Source organism: Euprymna scolopes, chromosome 13 (assembly GCF_053919585.1).
Source record: "Euprymna scolopes isolate OS-2025 chromosome 13, ASM5391958v1, whole genome shotgun sequence".
Classification (NCBI taxonomy): Eukaryota; Metazoa; Mollusca; class Cephalopoda; order Sepiida; family Sepiolidae; genus Euprymna; species Euprymna scolopes.
This window is the reverse complement of record NC_136494.1, coordinates 98,920,200-98,941,709: the sequence shown is the minus strand read 5'-3', so window position 1 is coordinate 98,941,709 and position 21,510 is coordinate 98,920,200. Positions and strand designations below refer to the sequence as shown.

The 21,510-nt window shown below is 33.4% G+C and overlaps 1 protein-coding gene and 1 long non-coding RNA gene across 2 annotated transcripts in view; one reads left to right on the top strand and one right to left on the bottom strand.

The window, feature by feature from the left end:
* Window positions 1-3,252: 3,252 nt before the first annotated feature.
* Window positions 3,253-8,722, bottom strand: LOC145292107 (uncharacterized). The gene has a single exon (XM_080138207.1). It carries the CDS (start codon window positions 7,237-7,239, stop codon window positions 6,451-6,453), a length of 789 nt encoding a protein of 262 aa, XP_079994333.1. The 5' UTR covers window positions 7,240-8,722; the 3' UTR covers window positions 3,253-6,450.
* LOC145292108 (uncharacterized) overlaps window positions 8,278-21,510 on the top strand; it is a 163,646-nt gene continuing 150,413 nt past the window's right edge. Inside the window, exon 1 of the long non-coding RNA XR_013869553.1 lies at window positions 8,278-8,313. This is a non-coding gene — a long non-coding RNA (uncharacterized LOC145292108). The remainder of the gene's footprint in view (window positions 8,314-21,510) is intronic.

Sequence of the window (21,510 nt, the reverse complement as noted above, 5' to 3'; positions counted from 1 at the left end):
TACGGAAAACCTCAAACCACTATGTAGGGTTGAATAATTTATTTCATTTGCCATTCAACAGAATCTTTCAGACAACTGAACAGTTTATTTTATTTCACTTTCGAAAAAAAAAAATAAATAAATTTAAAAGATGAACTTTTTCCGAAAAATCGAAGGTTCAACCATGTCCGACGATTCTTACGAAAGGCAACTGAAATAAATTATTACAAACAACTGACATAGTTATTTCAGGCTTTCCGTATAACTTTGTCAATATTGATTACGCTAAGCTAAGCTCTCTCTAACCGAAGTTACCCAGAAAAGTACGATATGTCCAATTCAGATTTATCAAATTATATATAAAATGATGTAGGTTTCAAGCATTGTGTCAATATGTATATATACAGGGGTCATAAAGCTTTGTGATCATCTGACTTTTTTTTTTTTAATCTTGTTTTCCCCACGGCAGTAATATGGGGCACAGGCCTGGAAAGTTAGAAAACCTAGCTTTCCGGAGGTGGGGGTCACTCTGGTTGGGTTTAAAAAAAAAAAAAAAATAACCTTTAGACATAAGCCGGAGAAATTAGAAATAAATTAATCCTCACATAAGTCAGCCACCGGCTGCAAATGCTCAATTTCTTCACAGTAAAATAAATAACCATACTAGTATTGTGCAAAATATATGCATGCAAAAATTAGATTTCAGGCTCGCGACGCCAGAATAATATTTTATGAACAACTGGATATCAGATGGATGTACGTTTTCTTTATTAGCATGCGTTTGATATTTTGTTTTGTTTGTTTGTTATACACACACACACACACACACACACACTTTTAACGTTTATCATAACTGTCCTTTCATGACGCTCTTGTGCTGTATGTCCAGTGGCTTGGGGGCATTTCACTATTATGCGTTCATTGGAAAATATAATCGGCGCAACATTTTGAAAAATCTCAAACGGACCTTTTTTGAAAAAAAAAAAAATAAATAAATAAAATAATTTAAATAAATATAAAACAAAAAACGGTTCGGTTCAAGAAGTGTAGAAGTACCAATTTTTTTTTTTTTTTTTTTAAATCTTTTGTTCACCCCCCCCCCAAAAAAAAACATTGCTACTTGGTCATAAGGGACTACAATTTATGGGACCATGTTTACTTTGATCTCTAGATGAAAGAGATGTCTGTTCACATTACATTTAAAGTTCTGCATGTCACTACACTCAGGAAACATGGAAGGAATTAATTCCAAGGGAAGAAACTATTAAGGCCTTGATGTATCTAGGTAAATGAAGGCGTGGAATTCTGCTGCTAGATAGCTGTGTTGGATGTATTTACATCGAGTTCGTTAGAACACATTCCATTAAAGTATTTAGACACGTGGATACATTTCGACGATGGGGCAGCCGTTGAAACTTACATTTACTTATGACTCAACCTTACGAACACCATCCCGTTCAAAAGACTAAAATAGAGTGAGCATTTGTTTTGCCATAATTTCTCGTTTCATCTATAACCAGCTGAATGGGGGGGGGGCTAGACAAAATCTTATTCACAGACGTTTTACTGTGACATGTATTTTTACATAAAACTAAAATTAAGATTTTTCGATATAATACCGATTGAGTTTTTATTTATTTTTTTTATATTATATCCTAAAACGTAAATGGTGACCAGCTTTTCTCTCTCGTAATACGATTAATATTAGTGCAGGACTGCAGGATGATGAAGCGATAATCAATGTCTTCAAAAGGATTAAGGGAAAAAAATGTGTAGTTCATTTGTGACGTGTACGCGTTGGAAATGGTTCATATTGTTCCTCTTCGCGTCATCGATCTGTTTGAACAAATCATTTCAGAATAAAAAGTTTAGATTTTATTTTTTCTAAAAATGAGAAATTGTAAAAAAAAAAAAGTGATCCTTAAATTTCTGAGTACAGGATTGTATAGAAAACAAAATCCATTTTTTTATCTGAACGATTTTAGAGTTAAGTCCTGTTGACAGATTTCCTCTCACACCCGATAAATATAGTTTCAGAAAAAAAAAAAAAAAAATTGCAAGTTTCTAACCGAAGTAAACTTAAAGTAATAAAATTTGAACAGCATGTATAACATTAAAAAAACATCGGTATCAAATCCAAAGTTGACAAATATAAAGAGTCCAACAGGAGACCAGATATTGATCCCTTTATATTTGAAACAAAAACGGTACCGATGTTTTTCTGCTCTTGTAACCACACACACGTTATATTTAATATGCATGGCATGTTAACATAACTGACATTGATAAATCAAGCAGTAACCGCTAGCAGTTACGGCTGCTGCTTTCAAACACGTCTAGTTTTTGACAACCACCATCCTATATGACGTCGGACTTTGTTTTTAATATATATTTTTGGACTGGGGTTTTGTCCTTGGTTAACAGTCCTTTTACTGGATTTTGTTCCATTACGGGCGCTGATTTATCGCCCACATTTACCTTAACTTGTGACCTTCCCCCGGCATGGTACCGTAGCAAAACGAACGAGTGGTCAAGATCCAGACTTAGCATAGACATACCATAAAAACGGGGGATCGACAGGAGAGGGGTAGTGGGGGACAATGTAATTAATATAAAACCGATGACGTCATCTTTCACTTGTTTTGGTTAGTGATGATTAGGGTTACAAGAATATTCTTTTCATTATTTTGACTCGAGCATGCATATATATATATATCTCAGTTAATACCTTATGTTTTATTATGTGTGGTTCTCGATTGATTGTGTCAGATATACTCATGAGTCAAAACAAGGAATATTTTGTCATTAATGATTAACACGATCGGGAGTTTTAGTATTTTTAGATATTTACTAAAATTAGATCTTGCTTGTCAGTGCACACTAGATGTCATTTATTAAACCGGTTGGAGTTAAATGCGGAGATAGAAAGACGGTAGTGATCAAACAAGAGGCGTAGAGAATTTTTTTTTTTTTTTTTGCTTCTTTTTCAAGTCTTATAATGTAGACGATTCGTATAGACCGAGGCGAGGCTAGGCTCTAGTAGGCTACTAAAATTGTACATAGCACGCTTCTTGTCAATGTGCACATTTTTCATGGCGTCATAAAAGCTGTCAAGCTATTACTAACCATTTTTTAAGTAATCTATTTACAAGTAAATACGTGTAAAATCTTCAATGTTAAATTTGCTTAAAGCAACGTAACTGACAAAACAGTGGATTCCACATTTCGTATCAAGAAAAATGACTGTAAAGAGAAATAAAAACACCGACAAAATTTGAAATTTCAGACATTTATGTAAAAATATTAGCAAAAATTTGCTAAATTCATTTTGTTCTTTTTACATGAAGATGCATTTTGGGGGCCTGTTTTCACTTAAGCCGGTTTGAAAAAAAAAAAAAAATGCATAAAATAAATATGGAGGAAAAAACAGTTAAAATGTTGGATAAAGAATTTCTACGATAGTCTATTCAGTTTGAAGAAATTAAACTTCATTTTATTTCAAATTCTGGAAGAAAAGAAAAATTAAAAATAGTCCTACAGGTAAAAGTTTTAATCAACCATTTCACTTAATGTTACTGTAAACATCTCAAATAGAATATATTATTGGAGAGAAAGGATTGGATATTTTTTAGCAGCAAATTAGCATTTTTTTGGATGAAAATTCATAACGTCAACTAGGATTAATGATTTAAACTCTAAGCCTAAAAATAAATATTTATAATTGAATCATTTAATAATCAGATGATACTGGAGAAAATGCATCTAAGTAGAATTAGATCTAAAATACGCAACGATTCTCAGACATTAAATAGATGTATCGGAATTCTTAGAGGATGAAGAAAAAAAAAATCCGGCTGCTATTCTCATTTTGATAGTTTATATTTCGGTCGATGTAACCATCTTTCAAATCATTTTTTCAAAGTTGGAAACCTGAATAGAATTTCGACATCTTTTCAATTGGAAATTTCGTCCAGGTTCCCAAATTTAAAAACATTTGGAAGAAAGTCACGTTACATGGGCAGAAACGTTGCGAGTATAGCAAGCAAGACGAGTATAGTATAGTAGTAGTCCGAATATAAAATGATCAATCGTCATTTCTCAAACACGATACTCGTTAATGTTCTAGTAAAAATTAAAAAGCTATGGATTAGTAGAAAAAAAAAAAATAACTAGTGGAAACGTTTGAAGTTGGGTAGATTCATTTACAATCCAAGTAAAGGCCCTAAAAGGGATCTGAAATATGATCAGCTAGAGAGAAGCATTAGGAATGTAAACGTTTTTTTTTTCCCAGCGAGAGAAAAAAAAAAAATCTGAGCATTATATATATATATATATATATATATTATATATATATATATAATCCTTTGCTTGTACGTCTTTAACTTATTAAAACTTAACATTCCACAAGAACTAACTTATGTATATAAATGGACCCCCCCCTGGCAGATAATCTCGATATAATCGGCCAACGACACGAAGTTAAATTCGGAGTGCCGAGGGAAACCGAAATGAAAGATTTTGCATGTTTTAATTTTTTTAATACTCATTGTTGCATTGCAATTGTTTTCCAGCGTTTTGTTCGTTTCAATTTGGCGGACATTTTGTAAAATTTCGTTCAAAACATTAGGCAAATTAGAACTTACAAATACAATGTAACAATGTCAATTTATCAGTAAAAAAAAACAAAAAAAAAACATGCGCTTTCGTTTAAGGAAGCCAGGCTTTAGATGTGCCATGGGGATCTACAAGTATTAGATCACAGAAAACTTGCATGTTCAGTTAAAAGTTTTGCATTTATCCAACATAAAACTAGAAAATCCTCCATTTCAAGAAAAGAAAAAAAAAAAAGTTAAAATACAATGTCACAGAGTTTAGTTCAGAGTGAAAGAACAAGGCCATAAATAAAGTCATTTTGCAAAAAAAAATTAAATCATTTGGAAATTAAATTTTATAAAAGTTAAAAACCGGGTATTTCCTTTTTATTTTTTTTTTTTAAGCAATCATCTAAAAATGGCCATCAATAACAACTGAACCCAGAACAGCAACAATTTTTCTCTTTTTAGACTTAAAAATCCACTTGTGTAGATTTAACAATAACAGGTGTAAAGGATTTGTCAGTTTAGTTGAGATATATTTTAATACATGCTTATATAATTTTTAAGTCGACAAATCCTAATTTGTTTTTAAAGCAGCAGCAATTTTTTTTTTTTTTTTTTTACTTATATTTACTTTTAAATATTTTTACCTTTATGATCCCACCAATAGGTACCAACAACCATCATCCTTTTCATTTTAATCTCATTTACTTTAAATATTTTTTTGTGTTGATATAGATTAACCCCCACGGCGGCCAATATCAAGTAACGAATAAAAAGCCAACTGAAAGGCGATCGCACAAAATGTAACTGAGAACAGATTTATTTACATCGGATTTTTATTTGATAAATCTATTTTAGATTTCATTTTTTGTAATTAAAATAATAAAAAAAAATAAACGCAATGTAAATTTATCAGGGTTTCTCCAGTTTCATTTTGTGTAGTCGCTTTTCAGCCGTTTTAACTTGTTACCGGCTTTAATATTGGCAACCATGATTGACAATCCATACAATTTTTAATTTTAATATCTATAAAAAAGGGCGGGACTAAAAAGGTAAAAAAAAGTTAAATTATAATAGAATCTTGGGTGGAGTATAGGGTGGTGCCGGGATTCTTTTAAAATGAGATTACGAGAAATGTTCAAGATTTATTAGGAAATTAATTTAAGTCTTCACATTTACGAGTGAAGGTATGATTTTTTTTTTTTTTTTTTTTTAATGAGGGGGGGGGGGGTCAGGAAAGAGGCATGAAGACTTCAAAAAATATCTCATTTCATATTTGTTTAAATAATTTAAATTACATATTCTAACAAACCTTGAACATTAATTAGGCGGGGGAGGGAAGGGGCGTAGTATAAAAGACGAATTAACAAAATACAAAATGAAGGGCGAACTAGTTCAATGTTTACAATAAGGGCGCGGTCATCAAGTTTTTAAATTGTGGTTTCAAAATGATAAAATAGAGATTTTTACCTATAAACTTTAAAATCAGAATTCTCATAATTAGCAGTTTAAAGGCTTCAGAGTTATTTCAGAAGTTTGAACAATCGTGAAGATGCAAGCCAGCTTTAATTAGGTAAATATGGCTGCCGTTTAGAGTGCTTCATGAGAAATTAGAAAGTTATTGAATCTAATAAACTAGCGATTTATGAAATTCCTGAGTAAAAGTCTAAACAGATAAAGTTTATTATTTTTTCGCTACTCTTAAACCAAAGTAAAAACAGTATCGCTCGACCGCACCCCGCACCCCTATCAAAACAAGGGAACTAGTGTGCAAAGAAGTATCCAGCTTTAAACTTAAAACTAACAAACTCAATGATACAGAAGTAAACATGTGGGAGTAGAGTTTTGTTTTTGTAGATTAGTTAAATAAGTCTTAGAACGCAAATGACGACACCTGACTGGCTGAACTCTGCCCTACTTCGCTTTCATACCTATGGGAAAGGTATTTCGCAGTCTGTGTAAATTGGTGTAGCAAGCCGAAGAGAGAACGAAGATGATGTCTGAAAGAGGTGGCCACTTTTTTGGAGGAGTCCTCGGTTCCAATGCTATTGTCGGAAATAACAGAATCAGTATCTTCCTCGGTATCTACTGCGCTCGCAGCATCATCTTCCTCGTCGGACGGAGAGGAAGATGAGGATGAAGATGTACACATGGCCGCCGGCATTGCTTGCTTATTATAATCCTCGCCTGCGGCTTCCATCTCCATGGAGCTTAAGTGGTGTGGGCCACCGATACCGGGGGCAAGATCCGGTTCTGGAATAAAGGCAGGGGTGCCGGACACGACCTCGTGTTTTATGGCCTTAAGCAAGTTATAGAAATTGTAGAGGTTTTGTTCGTCCGTGTGGTCATCGTTGCCTCCTCCGGACACGACGGATTGTTGCTGTTGGTCTACCGTAGTCGAATGGCGACGTCGGTTGAGGGCAACATTTAAAAATGTCGGAGACGGTGGGGCACTGTGGATATGATCGTGTTTAGGGGCATTTTTGGTAATCCATAAGTCATCATCCGATGAGGCGAAATCCATGTCCCTTAATCGGCTGGGAATCATCACCGTCTCATCCATGTAATCGACTGCATTGACAAATTGATGGAGGGCAGTTAAGAGCGATTGCTGAGAGAATTCTTTTGAGGTGTCAATTCCGTTGTGACGTCCACTCTTCATATTTGCTGTGTTTTTGTTGGTACTATCGGTTAAATAAATCAGTAATAACTGAATACTAGTGTAGCTACTAGTTTCCTACTAGAAAAAGATGATGGTATTTATGGAGAGCCGAACGATCGTACACGGCTTGTTGGAGCTGGAGTGAATGATGCAAATTGAATGCAAAATAGACGTAACGATTCTTCTGGATGGTTCAGTCTATCAAGAAACAGGGGGGTATGCAGGTTATGGATCGTATGGTTCGATAACAATCTACAAGACAGTTTGCGACTTAGCAAACATATTATTTACCGGACTCGTTCTTTTTACTTATCTTGGCTTTCTCGGCAAGTTTAAATATGAATTATACTTCGAATTCGATTGACTTTTTAAACCTTGAGTGTCAGATAATTCAAAATGAATCAGTCCCGGTGATTCAAGGTCGCGGATCTGATTGGCTAAAACGAAATCATGTGATTAAAAGGAGGAAGGGTGGGGAGATAAAGACAGAAATATAACTATTCATTTTTTGTTGTTCTAATTTGCTATGAAATACTAAAAAAAAAAAAAAAAAAAAAAAACAACGAAGAAAAGAAAAAAACGAAAATACAACACCTTTCAGTTATGTAGTTTTTATCGTTTGCAACCATAGTAACCAGAATTTTATTTACTCATAGAAACCGAAAAAAGGGTTTGTGTTTATTTAGGTATTATTCACTCATTTTGCCTAAGTTAATTACTTATTTTCCACTAATATTACTAATTGATAAAAAAAAAAAAAAAAAAAAAAAAATTTATCTCTCCGGGCGACATGTCATTCCTTTCAGTCATTAAAATAACAAATAATTTAATGTTTTAAAAAGGGATAAAAATAAAATCGACATAACCTATTAATTAATTAGTCCACAAAAGTATTTTTAACGGTTTTATTTACAATTAACAACCACGTTGGGATGTGGGCGTAGTTTTATCCTTATTCCTGAACAGCTTAACTTTCGACTAAACTAAAACTGTTTTAGTTAAAAAAAAATACTAAGGTTTCATTTTGTATGCGAAATATCGAAATGAAAAGTTTAGGGTAGCTAAGGAATGGCGGTAAGTCGAGCTTGAGTTGTTCTTTATCTTCAACCTTTTCATAAAGACAACGACTATATTTTTCTGTTTTTATTTCGGCATTTCGCATATACGATGAAACTTGCTGTAATTTAGTCGTTTTCTTTGTTAAGATCAAGATCCGTACTTTTTTGACATTTTTCATCTGCTGATCTGAAAAGGTCACTTCTGATTAACGTTTACCAGCTTTAAATAATGCAGATGAACTTGGCTATTTTTAAGAATAACAGAATATTTTAAAACAGGTAAACATTAATCAGAAGTGACTTTTCCAGGGCATTCAATGAATGCCCTGGAAAAGTAATGAATGCCGCATTCATATATATATCCAATCAAATCAACTGACAAAGCCTGTCAACAAAGTACAGGAAAGGACTACTTCACTGTAAAGAAGTTCACCAAATATTCTAGTGTGACTATTTGGAAATCAATTTAAAAAAAAAAAATCTATAATTTATTTAATGAATTGAACAAAATTTCGTTTTTTAAGTATGCATAACTAAAAAAAAATATCTGCACTTCTCCATTTTTACTTATGCGAACCCGAACCGTGTTATTTTCTTTAAAGATTGGATTTAAGTTAACTTCTATCTTTTTGTTTATTAAATTGTTAGGTGAAAGTATAAAATGTTTTAAAATCCGCCTTCCCCATGTTAAAAATTAACGAGCTTTTTTTTTGTTTGTTTGTTTGTTTGTTTTTTTTTAATGATAAGGTTATTTTGGCGCGGTCTGTAAACTGCAGAAGTGCCGTATTCTTGCAACAATTATTTAGTGAATCAAATAATTGTTGCAAGAGTTTTTTTCATTATTTTATTTTATTTTATTTTTTAACTAAGTGTAATTCTAAATACGCACCAAATTTTTACTACGAAACATTTTTATTTTATATTAACAATTTAATTCACAAGCGATACTGACCAGTGACCGACCAGGTAATTCTGGCAAATAAGAAAGGCAAAGTAGTTTTTATTTATAACCCGATGTACTTTATACCAGGTGTTGTCACAGAGTGTTTGTTTACTGTGTCGTTTTTGTTTCGCTTTTACTTTCTTTAACAACCATACTGTTTGTTTCACCAAATTACTAATTTTTTTTTTTTTTTTTGTATAATTGTAAACGTCAAATTTATTTATTACTGTAGTCATTTAAATCAAATTGTTATAAAATTATAAAAAAAAATTTTGGTAATTTTTTACATTAGGTCCACCTCCACAATTTTCTTTAAAAATGACGATTTTTTCGACTATGCTGAATAAGAAAATTTCATTTAAATTTTGCAGAGACAAGTAGGTGGCAGTGCCAGTCGCAGAGAAGTAGATTTGTTTCCGCTAGGTAGCAGTGTTGGTCGAAGAGAAGAATTTGTTTATCGCACGTGCGTACAAACATGGCCGCCAGTGAATTACAGTGCATAATATAGGTCTTAATACCTCGAAAACTACTTGTCTCTGCAATATTTAGATGAGGTTTTCTTATTCGGCATAATCGAAACCCATAAAAGTCGTCATTTAAAAAAAATTGTGGAGATGGGCCTAATATAAAAAGTTACCATTAAAAAATATGTAAGTTACGTATATATTAAGTTCGAATTATTGAATTTAGCAGTTTGAAAAAAAAAATGGTAAATCGTTTTTGTTTTTTTTTGTTTTTATTATTGATTACTAGCAGTTAAGGCCCGGCTTTGCTCAGGCCCTATGTAACTTTGTGCATTGTGCATATATACGGTAATGCCTTTCTATATAATAGGCTTCCTAAACTACCATACAGATAAGTTGATAAAGATCGCAGAGGTCAAAATTTTTTTAACTTTGACCCCTTAACATTTATTGTTTTGGGCTCCAATCAAATTAAAATGTTTGACTCGTGTTCAAGTAACCTACATCTAAAATTTCAAGTGTTTAGACCCAAAATTGGCAGAGGAATTTGGTAGAATCTGCAAAGGTCAACTCTTTCAACTTTGACCTCTTGGCATTCACCCCAAAACTGATTAAAAAAGTTTGCTGCATGTCTGAATACCCTTTATGTATAATTTCAAATGTTTAGACCCAAAATTGGCTTAATAGTTTGCTAGAGACCGAAAATGTAGAATCTTTTAAACTTTGACTCGTTGGCAGCCAAATTTCCGTCCAAAAAACGATTAAAAAGCTTGCCAAGTCTGAATACACTTTATGTAAAATTTCAAATATTTAGACCAAAAATTGGCTGAGTAATTTGGTAGCGATCGAAGAGGTCAATTTTTTAAACTCTGACCCCAATTATGACCCCTTAGCATTTATTGTTTTGGGCTCAAATCAAATTATAAAGTTAGATCCATGTCTAAAACACCTATATTTAAAATTGCAAGTATTTAGACCTAAAATTGGCAGAGGAGTTTTGGCCTTTGACCCCTTAACAGCTGTAAGAAATTCTGCAGAAATAAACAAGCTTTTTATTGGACGGTTTCTCCGCCAAGGATTTATTTCAACCAATCAAATTGCATGTTATAACTAACTGAAAAGAATATTCTTGGTGCCAATATTCCTTTTTCAAATCAGAATCCGAGAAGACGCAGACTTGGACAGACTGGATTTATCACTCGAATCGAGGCAACGAAAATTACTTTGTTGCTTCGAGATGTTTTAATGCCAAATGTGGAGCAGAACATTATCATTGCAATTGCCAATGCCCTTAAGTAGAGCAAATTTATATTTGCACGCTTATGCTACAATTTAATGTCTGTCAAGACGAAATTAAGGACTACGGTTTGGCCTGCCTTATCTGCCATTGGACTGACTACAGGACCCTTCATAGATGCCAAGCTAGCAGTATCCATCTTGGAAGTCACCTCAACATCTCCAACCTGCGCACTCACTACTTCGTCAGTGGGAATTCTACTCAGCCTTTAATCAAAGATGAACTATTATTCCCTTCAGGGTTGTTACCAGCCCATAGTGGCAGATAGCTGAAGATGACGCATCGTTTGCAACATGAACTTTTTTTACTTTAATAAAATTTACGTTGAAATCTTAAGGTGAGCTTGTTGTAATTTCTGTTTGGTTTTTTTCCATTCTGCCGAGGGCAAAAACCTTGTGACAGAAAATCTTACACAGCCAAATTTCTGGCCGAAAACCAATCAAAAAGATTTTCCCAAATCTCAATACTCCTTATGTCAAATTTCGGTGCCCGGAAAACTCGTCCCGGGAAAACTCGTCTCGGGAAAACTCGTCTCGGGAAAACTCGTCTCCGGAAAACTCGTCTCGGGAAAACTCGTCCCCTTTCGCTAGGTAGGAAAACTGGTCCCTTATTGAATTAGTATCGATTGAAAACACATTTTATGATCGTTCTTGAAGGATAAATTGTTTTTTTAAAATAGACTATAGCCCCCCCCCATAATATTGAAAAAAAAATTTTTTTACTTGTTTGATGTTTTTTTTTTTTTTTTTTTAAATAAAATCGATTTTCTAAGTGTCCGTTTTCTACCTAACTGGCTAAGTTCTTAGTGGTTTCACTTATTTTAAAGCGTTTATTATGTTCATAAACGAGACCGCATATTTTTTTATATTAATATAAAAAGAATTTACTTATTTACTGTTGTTATAAAAGGGTAAAATCGATTTGGGTTTGTATTACTGTACACATAGATTCGAAAAAATTGTCAAAAAACAAATATATAACAAATAAATGTTATCAAAGGCAAGATAAGTTACTTTCCTACCAAACTGGATATATTTTTCGTGTTTTTATTCAATGTAACATGTTTATTCAGCTCGAAAAACATACAGTGTTTACCGATGTATTGGACAATTCAAAATAGCGGCCGACTCTCTCTTAAACACAGTAAGTTCGGGAATAGGTGTTATAAATAATAAACTAGACAAAATACTATTAAAAAAACCACCGAATATATGTCAACCTATGTCACGGTAATATATATTGAGCGAGTTTCTAACAGTATTTTGTCTAGTTTATTATTTTTCGAATCTATGTGTACAGTAATACAAACCAAAATTTTAATATTTTTTGAAATATAATTTAGAGAGGGGGGGGGTTATATCTCCCTCGGAAAAACAACCAACAAAAAATGAAATTAAAAAGATTCTTGATAAACGATAGCGGAGTTTTCAATAAAATTGATTAATAAATTTATTTAGTGATTACTTTTTCTCTTAATGATTGATTTTAGAATTTTGAAGTAAAAATTAAAAAAATTAAAAATGAGTTAACGAGAGATTGTTAGCACATGGCATCTCTCGCGCCAAAAAAATATTTCGCTTTTGATTTATTAGTTAATTTTTGCAAAATTTGACAGGACGACAATAAATGTTGATAATTGATAGAATTATAATTTTAAATAACGCATGAGTGTATTGCATTTGGTATGAGAGAAAACGAAAACATAACAACAAAAAACTATCATAATTAAAAAACCAAAACAAAAAAGTAACGCTCCCAGTTTTTAATTTTTGTGTTTTGTTTTTTTTATTATTGTTTTTATGACTCCAAAAAACATCGTTAAAATAAGAACCAAAAAATTTTTTGATTAACTTTGTATGAACATAATAAACGCTTTAAAATAAGTGAAACCACTAAGAACTTAGCCAGTTAGGTAGAAAAAAAAACCCCAAAAAAACATTAAACAAATAAAAATATTTTTTAAAAATATTATGGGGGGGGCTATAGTCTATTTTAAAAAGCAATATCTCCTTCAAGAACGATCATAAAATGTGTTTTCAATCGATATTTATTCAATACGGGACCAGTTTTCCTACCTAGCGAATGGGGACGAGTTTTCCCGAGACGAGTTTTCCGGAGACGAGTTTTCCCGAGACGAGTTTTCCCGAGACGAGTTTTCCCGAGACGAGTTTTCCCGGGACGAGTTTTCCTAAATTCCAAATTTCGAGTCTGTAGACCGAAAATTGACAGTTATTGTGTAGGGAAATGTACACACACACACACACACACACACACACACACACACACACACACACACACATTTTCACTTTTATAGATATATAGATTTAGTTGTTTTGCTTTTTCAAAGTTCTTAAAACATCATAGAATGACCTTTTTTTAACATTTGCACTTTTCAAAACAAATATAAAATATATTGTAGAAAAAAAAAAGCGCAAAACTGGCAGTGACATAAATTTCGTTTTGTTTTATTGTTTATTTTAATTAAATTGATTTTGTTTGTGTTTAGCATTTTCTGTTTTCATATTGTGTCGTTTATTTTATTTCAAGAATGCAAATGTTGGGAATACTTTTAATACAATATTTGACACTTGGGTAAAATTGACTTTTAATAGTCTCTTACACAATAAATTTACTTTTAACAGTTTTATTATATTAAAATTTGTGTGTGTATTCGTGTTACCATTCAGATTTAAGGTTAGTATTCTGTTTCGGCTAATGAAGAGTATGTGTGTATACAGGGCGCCCCCCCCCCCAAAAAAAAGAACGGGTCCCAACTCTAATTAGGCCCCGTTTCTTAGTGTTTTGTCCGAATGAAATGAAACTTTGGTCATAACTAGTTTTTTATAATCAAAATATCACATCAAAACACTAGGGTCTTTGGCCTTTTTTTCTCCGTTCTACAGCATATGTTTTAGATATACTTTCTATGTTTTTTGGGGGTCATCCTGTATATGCATACATACATATATAATATGTGTGAAACCAAAACATGCTGCTCTCAGTTAACCCAAACACTAACCCTAAGTTCGCATGGCAATACGACAGATGAAAACTTTAATGCGGTAAAATTTTACAGTAAACTATTAGGGGCTTTTGGGGAACTTTCATATTAAATTTTAAAAAAAAATCTTATATAACTTTAAATGTATAACTTTAATAATTAAAAAAAAAAAAAAACTTTATTTCGAGTCAGAATAGAGGCCGCATAATTTTTGTTTATATCCTATTTCAATCACGTAAATTATTTAAAATAAAATAGGTTTTGGACTTACTCCCACACAACTTATTTTTACAAGTTCCCATACATGTGAAAACGCCAAAATGAAAAATAAATTAAAAAAAAAAATGTAATCGCTGTTATAAACAATTTAAGAAAGGATGCTATTGAAGCTCGTATGTTTCTAAAAACAAGGAATACAAAAGCAGAGCAAAATATACCATTTTTTTTTTTTGTTTAAAGTTTTCAACCTCTGAAAAATGTTTTTTTTTTCTATTAAAAAAAAATTCTCCGTCTGTACTTAGCTAGAAACTTATTAACTTGTTTTCAATTTGTTTATACGGTGTCCGGAAGACGCGTCGACGGAAAACTTGTTCATAGGTAAAAAAATTGAGCCATTATTGAATAAATATCGATTAAAAACACATTTTATGTGAGGTTCTTGAAAGAGATATTGTTTTTAAGAGACTACACCTCCCCATAAAACTATTTTTATTTGTTTACTGTTTTTAAAAAAGATAAAATCAAATTTTCTAAATGTTTGTGTGTGTGTGTGTGTGTGTGTGTGTGTGTGTGTGTGTGTGTGTGTGGTTTAACTTATTTTAAAGCGTTTATCAGTTCAAAAAACATGTGTCGAGTGTTACATGAGAACAAGAAAAATGTCCGACATAAGGGGATCACGTCCTGGAAGTCTCGATAATCGCTCAAAAATAGAAAATTAAAGAAAATACTGAAAAAAAAAAAAAGAAAAAATGACCACGTAATAAATACGTAGCAGCTATTTAAAAAAAAAAAATTTTGTGGTCATATAGCGGTTGACATTGCTTGTTTTTCTAGCCGAATAAACATTTTTACAACAAGTAAAAACACTAAAAACCTACCCAGCTAGGTAAAATAATAACTTATCTTGTCTTTGGTAATATTTGTTATATATTTGATTTTCTTTTTGTTTTTTTACCACTTTTTCGAATCTCTGTGGATTGTAAAACAAACCCAGATTGTGGCTATATTTCTTCGACCTAATTTCCATTTTGACATTGCGGTGAACTTTAAACGGTTCCTAAAATATTATTGTAAAGTGACCGTTCCTAATCAAAATTTATTAATTGTATAGGATATAGGGTGAGAGTCGGTGTTCACCAATTCGTAATCGAGATCTATCGACTTTTAAGACCAAGGTTGCATGTGTAAGAATCTCTAGATGTCGGAAGTAGTTGAGCATCACAGGGACCCTTAAAGGTAAATTTAACAAACTCTCCAATTTACAGAAGGCTTCCACCGAATCACATCACCACCTATATAAAATAAAAAGGCGTGAATAACTTCAGAAAAATAACGACATCTGACAAAGGACTTGAAATCGCTGTATGGGAATGAAATAACATTTATTTACATGTGTAAGGGTATAGGAGTGAAATGTTGTGCATTTCTCTCCTAATAATTACTTAAATAAACACAAGGCCAAACGACATTGCTTTTAACAAAACAATAATAAAGGGTTTATTTAAAAAAAAAAAAAAAAAAAAAAAAGGCGAGATTATATCTCCGACTGGAGAGAAAGAAAGAAAGTGTAAATGTCTGTTTGAAGGTGTCGTCTGCTATCAAACTGCAAGTAGCAGTGGAAGGGGTGAGTGAGAGAGGTCTGTATAGGTCGCTTGCTGGCGTCTCTCTGGCGGTTGCAGCTGAGATCCCAAAGGGCTAAAAATAGTTCTTAAGGGGACAGCTCAAATCAATGCGCCCTGCCAACCGATTGGTCAGTGTGGCCGAATCACTTTGGCACCGAGCATTGATCTGCTTATAGTAAATAGTTTAACTGCTACAAGGCATTGGTCGATATTCACCGATGCCTGGTATCACAGCCATGGTGTGTGCATAGATAAATATCTCCTAACTTCAATGAAAAAATAAAATAAAAGGTGTCAGCAATTAGCAATATGAAGACCAGTTTCAACATTTAATATAGAAATGTATTGAAGAAAACATCACTTTTTAGTGTATTTTTTTATATGCGTATGCAATAAGGCAATGTTTTTATTTATTTATTTTTTTTTTTTTTTTTGATAAAATATTTCCTTTTTTTTATAAAAGGAATTAAAACTTTGTTACATAAGTTAATTCCAGTAGTGTGGTAATTTTGCTCCATAAATGTGACTGGGTCAATTGTCCAAGTAAGTATTCTGCTCAGCTCAAAAAAAAAAAACGAGTAATATTCAGCGGCAAAAACATTGTTCCTTTCAGACGAGTCACGTGTTTTTGCGGCTTGTTGCTGGAATGACAGGCAAAGAGAAAAAGACGCGCGAAGTCATGTTAGTGATTTTACATCGATGAGATGGAGTCGGGCAGCAAGTTGCTTACTCGTGGTCAGAGCCAGCCTTAGGTATAGGCAAACTAGGCAGCTGCCTAGGGTGATTGGTGAGATCCTCACACAGGAATCATTAAAAAAAAAAAAACTATATAATGCTAATATGCATAAAACAAAATAGAGGCATATTAATATAAACGTGTGATCTCAACACACGGTCTTCTCTTGATAATTTACATTTTATTTATTATCATGGTTTGAATACTGCTGTTCCAAATGCAGCTATAGCCCTTCATATAGCATCGATAATTCCGATTACTGTTGCATTGAGGGAAAGAAATTTTTCCAAGTTGAAATTAATAGAAAAAACTATTTGAGAACGACAATGACACAAGGACGCCTGAATAGCCTGGCAATATCTATCGAATGAGATATCATCCGGTCTCTGGATTATTCACAATTTATTCAAAACTTTGCTGCCATCAAAGCGCAAAAAGTTGATTTAAAAAAAAATTTTTTTTTTTTTTAGGTTTATGACATCTGCATGTGTGCATAAATTTCAGTTATTTGTTGATTTAGATATAAATGTAGGTAGTTTTTAATAAATTACGTAGTTTTATTTTTTTATGTTTATTTTTCTATTTTATTTGGGGTCACTAAATTTACTTCGCCTAGGGCATCCAATTATCTACGGCTGGCCCTGCTCATGGTACTGCATCCTGAACTGGTTTGGATTTCACACGCAGTGTCTTTTTATACTCTTCTGGGTGGCTCCCAGCGAAGCTGTTAGAAGATTTTAGAAAAGTGTTTTCTTTGAGCGTTGATTGGATGGAAAGTGTCACATGGTATTACTCTTTCTTACGTCCACATGAAAAGACAAATATTACATTTTATTTCCACAGAATTTGCTTGGGTGGATACGGCAAATGTGCACGTAACTGAAATGTTATTTATCCATCCATTTTAATGTCTCTGACGTATCGCTAGACGTGTTTAAGAAACAGTCATTTAAATCATTCCAACGATAAGATTTTGGAACGAGTGTTCATTAGACAGTCTTTTTTAATAAGTATCTCGTGGAAAAGGCATAAGGTTTACGGTTACTAATTTTCATGAACAGAGGGACACATGTGGCTATTTTCTGAGAGGAGGAAGTCATTAAGCTATGTAAGCGTGATGTGTGCGCATGTTTTAAGAAAACAGTAGTTTGTTGAAAAGAAAAATAATTTTCGTTCTATATGGTGAGAATATAAGGTGCATGATACGTGCAAAGTCACATTGGATGATTTTAACGTCCCACAGGGACGGAGTCTGGCATATGCGCAGTGGACAGGCAACGGTGATGTTTACTCATAAAACTGCATCCTGGACTGGTTTAATTTTCATGGGCCAAAACTTATATAGGCATATTCTGAAACATTCTAGTCTGTCTGTGTATTACTGCACATAGAGCATAACATAGCTCCTTTATCGCATGGGTGCGGATGGGCAAATTAAGGCATTGTGTCTTTGCACGTTCTTCATACGCATGTGCGTTGAAAGCGGTGATTGCTATGAAAATGTTTCTGCCGAAGATTTGTTCCGGCCGTGCATAGCGAATGCTACAATTATTCATCTTACAATATTGATTCAAATATTTGTTTAATGGTATGATCAACAAAGTTTAATTACCAACCCAGACTTAAGGTTAGTGTTTGGTTGAAGGATATATGCCGTTTTCTGGTTGCAGTTTTTTTTTTTTTCACATAAAACCAATAAAGACGAAACATGTCAATTTATAGTCAAAGACACCGTTAATTCAATTTTGCTGTTATTGATTATTAATAATAATTTATACTTTTTTAGTTTTATTTATTTATTTATTTGTATTCGTTAGGAGTTCTCATACAGGTTATCATCAAATATTACTTACTGATAATAACTGGTGATGTTCCCTGGAGTCTGAGTGACAGCAATCTTCCCAGATTTACAGTACTCGCCACCTCTTTTGATAACCATTGAAAATGACTACATTATCACAACAGTCGTTTGCCAAATAATTTCTTGCTGGCAGTGATCATTGCTCCTAGAATATGGGTAACAATAAGCCTCTCCAGGATGTCAGTACTCTTCACATTCATTAGAGGTCTGGTTAGTGTTCTCTCTCTTCAATCTTTTCACCTTCCTTGATCCTTCACATCTATTTCAAGTGGTATCAGCCAAGCCATATGCTTTGGGGGGGGCACGCTTTATAAGATTTATTTCTTTGGGTTCATGTGATCTTCTTTCCATCTTTTGTTTAACTTCTGTTACAGTTTCCATATGCCTGGTTAATGTTTATAGTTTATATGGATTAGTTTCTGCATTTGAGGGGGTTTCCTTAAATTTTTAGCTATTTTTATCATTACCGTCCACTTATAGTTCCAGTTTTTCCCTTGATTCCAATTTCTCCTAGTCTTTTTGTTCAAGGTTTAAAAAAATTTTTTTTTTTTTTACTGTTCCTAATGCTTTGAAAATTACCAATATTGATTTTCTTCACATTCTCTATTCCATTCAGCTGTCTGGCAAGTTCCGTGTATTTGCTTTGTCTTTCTGTCTCTTTGACCTTCACCTGTAGTATGCTGGGACAGCAAAATCAACAATTTTTTTAGTTTCTTTTCTTCTTGTTCAATGTTATGGTGCCCAGTCTTTTTGCTTCAAGTTCAACGTAAACAAATTCCTGATGAACCGCCCCCTTAAATAGACACTTTTATTAAATCTCCACACTAACGTACTGTACATGCAATAACCCTTATTCCTGAGTGGCTTCCGGGCCTTGATAAGTGGTGACCACCTTGTAAAAAAAAAAAGAGTTTATCTGTTTTCACCACCATATCTCAAAGGATTTTGTGGTTTTCATTTTCCAAATCTGTCTCTAGTTTGTACATGCACCATTTGTCTGCATGTTCAAAATGCAGTTCTTTGCAGATCTCCTGGTGTACTGCTTTCTTCATGCAGTTTTGTCTGTTTCAGTATTCTTTTTAGACTAGTTTGCTGCATTTACTTATGTAGTTCATTGTTTCGTCTCTTTGTACACAATCTACATTTTTTTTTTTTTTACTCATTTTTTAAGCTCAAACAAGGTATATTGCCACTTGGGTGTAAAGGCTACTATTCAGGATCATATCTAACAGGAGATTGTGAGGAATTGACTAGTGAGATGTCCGTTGACATTACATTTAAACTTCTTTAAGTCATTAGTCAGAGAAGTAGGAAACCGACGGAATTCCAAAGTATGATAGTCCGAGAGAAAAAAACTATTAAAGTAGAAGGTTTTCTGACATCTAGGAACCTTAACAGTGAAGGGGCGGGATTTTGCTAGGTAGTTGGGAGTATATATGTCAAGGAGGCACAAGTGCTACAAGTTTATCAGAACACATTCCATTAAAGTACTTGTAAAACAGGCACAGAGATGCAACATTGTGGTGATGAGACAGAGGTTAAAGCTTGACCGATAATGCAGGATCTATTAGATTGAGACTCTTTTTTTGTTTTGGACTCTGCAACAGCAGAGATATGGCAACAATACTTAATGCATAGTTGAATGGTAGCTTTATAGATGTACACAATGCTCTCAGATATAAGTAATTTTCTAGCACAATAGAGAAACCCATCTTCTTTGCAGCAGTCTTTCCCACCCCCTCATATTCACCTCTAACAACGCATATTGACACTTGGACATAAGGAGTTACTATTTGGTACGATGCCTAGGAAAGATTAATTAGATGTTGGTTTATGTTACATTTAAACTTCTACATCTCAGTACAGTCAGGAAGCAGGTAAAAGGAAGGGAATTCCAATGTCTAGCTGCTTGGGGGAAGAAACTATTCGAGTAGAAAGATTTCTAGCATTTAAGGACCTCAACAATGAAGGGGTGAGATTTTGTTGCTAGGCAGGTTTGTCGGGATATATACATCAAGGGGGCACAAGTGCAACAACTTCATCAGAACACATTCCATTAAAATATTTGTAAAACAGGCAAAGAGATGCAACATTGCGGTGATGGGACAGAGGTCGTAGCTTAGTCTTGACAATGTCCTGAATGTATTTGTTCCAATTCATGTTACTTGTGAATGAAGCTGAGGAGTTTGAATGATTAGCTCTCAGGTAGGTTTTTATTTGTTGCAGCAATCAGTGATTAAGACTTTTTGTAATTGTTACAGGAAAGAAGCTTAGTCTTAGTAGCATTAAATGTTGCCATCTATTTATGACCTCATTCCATTACAGACTAAATTTCAGTTCATAAGGTTTCCAATATCGTCTTGGATATGTGTACATTGGTTTTTCTTTCATGTCTGGTATAAAGCGTAGTGCCATCAGCATATATGTCCATCTCAGACACAATTTTATCAGGGAGATCGTTTATGAATACCAGAAATAATAAGGTTCCAAGGATTAATCTCATGTTGTTTAGATGTATGACCATCCAGGACGGCCTGGATTTTTCTCTTCTTTATGGAGGATCTCATTATGTGAAGTATGCATCCAAAAATATTGTATGATTGAATTTTCAGAAGTCTGACAGGTCTTGTCAAAGGCTTTGGATATATCAAGGGCTACGACCTTAGCTTCCTCTGTATTATCCATTGCATGATGTTTGCATTCAGATATGATGGTTAAAATATTTGCAGTAGAACAGGGTTGCTTAAATTCATACTGTTGGTCAGAAAGAAGCTTCGAATTTACAACATGATGAACTAGCAAATGATTAACGACGCAAAGATTTTAGCAAAGCAGGGGAGGAGACTAATTGAGTGTAGTTGAGTGGGTCAGTACTTCCGTCAGAAATCTTGAATACTGATACCACAGAGTCAATTTTCCAGCAAGACTCACCAAGGTTTAAGAGTTTGGAGAGGACAGGCACTATCTTAGAGCAGCATTTTTTAATTAGTATAGCAGAGATTAGATCTGGCTATACAGGTTACATTTACTGTTTTCCTAGGTTTTATCTATTTTAGCTTTAATATAGTTA